Raw genomic sequence first — 5,155 nt, forward strand, 5'->3', positions numbered from 1 at the left:
GGAACTTTGCGAAAGGCCAAGGTCGCGGTTAGAAGTAGCGTGATGTTTCTTGGCAAGTGAAAGGGTAGTGGCGATTTTTTTTTTTTTTTTTTTTGCTTTATTTTGAAACGTCGTGAGAAGTTCATTATTCGGGATCACTTTCCTAGAATCCATGCTCAGCTTCCCACTGATAGCTTACATTTTTACAGATGAAGGAATTGAGGTTTAATGGATATGAGTTGGGCTAAGTCCACAGAGCCACCATTAATAGAAGTATTGGGAAAAAACAGGCTAAGTCCTGGTCTCTGCTTGTAGTAACGGGGTCATTTTCCATTTTAGACTAATTGGCTCTTTCTGTAACTTATTTCCATTGTAGGAGACAAAGCTTTCGTTGACTTCCTCAGCGATGAGATCAAGGAGGAAAAGAAGATACAGAAATATAAGTCTCTCCCCAAAATGTCAGGAGGTTGGGAATTGGAAGTGAATGGGACGGAAGCCAAATTAGTGCGGAAAGTTGCTGGAGAAAAGTAAGTACCAGGGGCCTATGGAGCCCAGGGGACCACATCCATAAACCTGCAGGACCTGCTGTGAGGTATCCACAACAACTTTTAGTTAAGACAGGTGCTTAACTGACTCCTGGTTTCCCAGAGATGGTATGATTCGTTTGGATAACTTCTTAGGCTCCTTTTTGCTTATTCACTGCACAGTAATGTGCTGTGGTGGTTAACAAGGAGACAGTAAGCTAGTAGCGAGGTTCCCCAGTGGCTTGGTGTCCAGAACCCATCTGCCAAAGGAGGAGGCTTGAGTCTGAAATGGCAACCCACTCCAGTATTCTTGACTGGAAAATCCAATGGACAGAGGAGCCTGGCAGGGAGTCCATGGGGTTGCAGAGTCAGACACGACTGAGTGCCTGAACATCACCCCAGTAGCACTGAAGCCAAGCCACTGGGAGTCTTCTGGACCAGTAGTAGAGGCAGCAGTCACTGAGCCCTTCCTGGTGAGTGAGGCTGTGCCTGCCCACAGCTAGGCATGCAAATTCAGAGATTCCGGCACTGCCAACAGAATCAGCTTTACTCTGTTGGGTCTACTACGCTCAGGCTCTGGCTGAGGAAAATAAAGCCCCTGTTCTGTTTACAGTTGAGAAAGCAAGATAATTAACAGGGTGGGGTTGCAGTATAGTTTTTCATTAGAAAAGAGGGACGCTTTTGGCCTGCTTAAGCTGTTTTAAGTCCATGGTCCGCTTTGAAGTTTCGCATGCGCTGTGAAGCAGCGGGCTGGTGCTTTTGCCTAGTATTGTAGCGTTTTCCCCCTCATAGGTCAATTGTGTGGTCTGTAACGTGACCCAAACCACTCTCCTAGGCGAAGGCATAGGCAGTTTGGGACCATTATAATGTGCTGCTGAACATAGCTGCATTTCTCTGTCCAGGGGTCAGTTTGGTCCCCACTGTCACAGCTTAGACAGATTTTGTGCCTGTACATCAAACCTCTGTCTGTCAAGGCACCAGTTACCATGGCTTCAGAGGGCAGTGTTGTCTGCAACCTAGCAGTGCTCGTTCCAAGTGTCACTCAATTTTCAGTTCAAATTTTGGAATATGATATGTCAGGTGAAGATTCTTGCAAGTTAAAATTGTAATTAGGTGGTGTTTGTGGCCTGCCTTGTCATTTATTAAACTTCCTACATCTGCTCTGAAGAATAAAACTGTCCAGCAGCATATTCTTTTTTTTTTTGCCACACTGCTTGTGGGAATCTTAGTTCCCTGACCGGGGATCAAACCCAGGCCATGGCAGTGAACACACCAAGTCCTAACCCCTGGCCCACCAGAGAGCTCCTCTATGTGGTGTCCTTTGTGAGGCCTCCCCTTCCTGGGGCCAGGGCTACTCTCCATCCTCAGCTGATGCCACAGCCCTCCGGTGCTCCTTCTCTTCCTCTCAGGCAGATTTTCTTCTAATGGAGGAAGATTTTTAAAGGAGGCTCCTGGGACTTCGTGGTGGTCCAGTGGTTAAAACTCTCCTCTCCCAGTGCAGGGGACCTGGGTTCAATCCCCAATCAGGGAACTAAAATACCACACAGAGCAACAAAGGTCACATGCACCTCGCAACCAAGACCCAGCCCAGCCAAGTACATTTTATTTTTTTAAAGGAGGCTTTTGGAACTTTGTGGTGGTCAAAGTGTCTGCTCCCAGCGCAGAGGACCTGGGTTCAATCCCTGGTCAGGGAACTAAGATCTCGCATGCAGCAACTGAGCGATCCCACACATAACAATGGTCATGCGTACCTCGCAACCAAGACCCTGTGCAGCCAAGTACATTTATTGTTTTAGAGGAGGCTTCTAGCCCATGCCCACAGCTTCTCAGCCACTCACCACCACTGGAAGGTGCCCTGGAAAGACAAGAGTGGCGGTGTCAGCTGACTGTGGCTATAAGGTTGACAGAGAGCCCCGGATAGTGGCCTGATGGCAGAAGCAGCCGACACACAACTGTATTTGGCTGAGGAAATAGTGCCTAATTGACTTCCAGCAGCCAACACATAGTAGGCCCACTTCAGACCTGCTGAATCCAACTGTGGATGGAATGCAGGCAAATCAGATGTAAAGCTGGCTGAGATACATTGTTTCAACAGCATTTTTAACTGTAGCAAGCCTTAGTACTCAGCTACTCAGTTAAAAAGACATCTTCATTGTGCTCTTTGGTTGCCTTTCTAGGATCACTGTCACTTTCAACATTAACAATAGCATCCCACCTGCTTTCGGTGGTGAGGAGGAAGAACCCTCCCAAGGGCAGAAGGCTGAGGAGCAGGAGGTAAGTTTCTAACACTGTAACTAGCCTGTACCCACCTATTTCTGACAGGCTTAGGGAAGGAGCATTGGTTTTGTTTTGTTTAAATTCTAACGCCAGGAGAAGAAGGCAAAGGCAGCCATCCTTGGGCCTTTACTTGCAGAGCACCAGAACTGTGTGGCCACTTTTCTTTCCCAGGGGCCAAGTGTTAATGAATTGTTTTCTGTGGGCTTAAGCGTTATAGTTTGGCCGGTGTTCACCTAACAGGAAGGAATTTAAACTGTCTTAACCCTTCTCATGATCAGGAGATAAATCATTTGGAGTGTTCCACATGAGGAATACATGTCCCGAGTTGGTAATAAACACCAGCCAGGGGCATCAGAGACTTTGGCAAGGCCTCTCCTTAAGTTGCTGCCCTTCTTGGTTGGACCTGGATGGTGTTTAGTCCTCGAACATTTTAGGAAGCTTTGTGCCTGGCCTAGAAACCAGCCAGTATGAGGGCCACAGGTCCCCAGACTTTCTGGCTGGGTGGGCATGGTGTTGTCTCATCACCCAGCTCAGCTCCCTAGAGTGCTGGCCCAGCCCCCTGACAAAGACCACCCCCACCCCATCCATGAGGTTGGCTGGCTCACTCTCAGAGGGCCTCTGGGCCTCTAGTCAGAGGCACCAGCCTTTGGTCCTGGGCTGTAATGAAGATCCCAAAACATCTGGAAAGGGGTTTTGGAGCTTTGAGCCAGCTTTGTAGTGTATAGATGTAGAAACTGACCCAGGAAAATTAACTGGCACACTAGGTGCGGCTAGAGCTGAGTTCCTAATTCTGAACCTTGTATGTTCTTTAAACAAGCAGGGTGCTAATAGAAGTGAAAGGCTGTACTAAATTATGATACTCTTCCTCCGAAACAGTCCATAACGCTAGAAAGGAATGACAGGATGTACTCGGCCCAGTCTCTGAACGAGTGGGTTACGTGGCTGTAATACTATGTTAAAGATCCTAGGCTTCTTATTTGGGAACCTCTTAGCATAGTGTCGGAGAAGGCGATGGCACCCCACTCCGGTACTCTTGCCTGGAAAATCCCATGGACGGAGGAGCCTGGTAGGCTGCAGTCCATGGGGTCCCTAAGAGTCGGGCTTGACAGAGTGACTTCACTTTCACTTTTCACTTTCATGCAATGGAGAAGGAAATGGCAACCCACTCCAGTGTTATTGCCTGGAGAAACCCAGGGACGGGGGAAGCAAGACTTGTAAGTGGCTAAGTAATATCGTAATAGCAGTGGCCGTCAGACCCCTGAATTGAGACCTTTAGTCCAGACCCCTGCCACCAGACCCTTGCCAACAAACATTTACTGACTTGTTCTTATTTCCCTAGCCTGAATTGACATCCACTCCCAATTTCGTGGTTGAAGTTACAAAGGATGGCAGCAGCAAGGCTCTTGTGCTGGACTGCCACTATCCAGAAGATGAGGTGTGTAGGGTGGAGAGCTGGCAGCCCGGGGGGTGGGGGTGGGGGGCCTCCAGGGGGCTTTCCTGGTTCCATCTAGATGATATTAACATTTTCTGGCTTAGAGCAGCAAAGCTGGGAAGATTAGTGGGAGGTAAGGGAACAAGGTTAAAATCTGAGTTTCAAGCTGTAAATAATCCCTTTTCTTCGCCTGAGTCTGGCTTGTCCTGGAAAACCTTTGTTTCCCCAAATACTGTCTCTCTTCAGATTGGACAAGAGGATGACCAGAGTGACATTTTCTCCATCAAGGAAGTGAGTTTTCAGGCCACCGGCGAGTCTGACTGGAAGGACACAAATTACACACTCAACACAGATTCCCTGGATTGGGTGAGTGCTAGATAAGGTGGGGAGGGGCCTACCTAATCCAAGGAGAGACAAAGAAGCATCCTAGTAAGTGTCTCAGGTGTCTTTATTTTTTAACTAGTAAATGATCCTCCTCCTAGGGCTTATACGACCACCTAATGGATTTCCTTGCGGACCGAGGGGTGGACAACACTTTTGCTGATGAATTGGTGGAGCTCAGCACAGCCCTGGAGCACCAGGAGTACATTTCTTTCCTCGAAGACCTCAAAGGTTTTGTCAAAAGCCAGTAGAGCAGGCAGCAAGGTGCTGAACACCTTAATTTTATGGCAGGCTTTGGCCAGTGAACAAAACCTAACTCTGAAGCCAGACCCACATGCTTTGAAATGGTTTGTTTTTTTTTTTTAATCCCAATATCATGGAAAATAATTCACTTTTAACTTATTTCTGTTTTCTCTTATTTACCATTCATTTATCTTCTACAAACCCTTTATTTCTGGATTTTTGTATAACATAATGATGGACAATAAAAATCTCCAAGGTGATTTGTCCTTTCTAATTCTATACCCTCCCTTTCAACCTGCATTACAAAACATGAAACAGG

The 5,155-nt window shown here is 47.3% G+C and overlaps 1 protein-coding gene across 1 annotated transcript in view; it reads left to right on the forward strand.

Annotated features, from left to right (window-relative positions):
• Positions 1–5,096, forward strand: part of C1QBP (complement C1q binding protein) — an 8,406-nt gene extending 3,310 nt beyond the window's left edge. Inside the window, exons 2-6 of the mRNA XM_069603207.1 lie at positions 356–506; positions 2,681–2,777; positions 4,120–4,215; positions 4,459–4,578; positions 4,695–5,096. Of these exons, the coding sequence (XP_069459308.1) occupies positions 356–506; positions 2,681–2,777; positions 4,120–4,215; positions 4,459–4,578; positions 4,695–4,844 (614 nt within the window). The 3' untranslated portion in view covers positions 4,845–5,096. The remainder of the gene's footprint in view (positions 1–355; positions 507–2,680; positions 2,778–4,119; positions 4,216–4,458; positions 4,579–4,694) is intronic.
• Positions 5,097–5,155: the final 59 nt, after the last annotated feature.

The sequence above is a fragment of the Ovis canadensis genome, chromosome 11 (genome assembly GCF_042477335.2).
Source record: "Ovis canadensis isolate MfBH-ARS-UI-01 breed Bighorn chromosome 11, ARS-UI_OviCan_v2, whole genome shotgun sequence".
Lineage (NCBI taxonomy): Eukaryota > Metazoa > Chordata > Mammalia > Artiodactyla > Bovidae > Ovis > Ovis canadensis.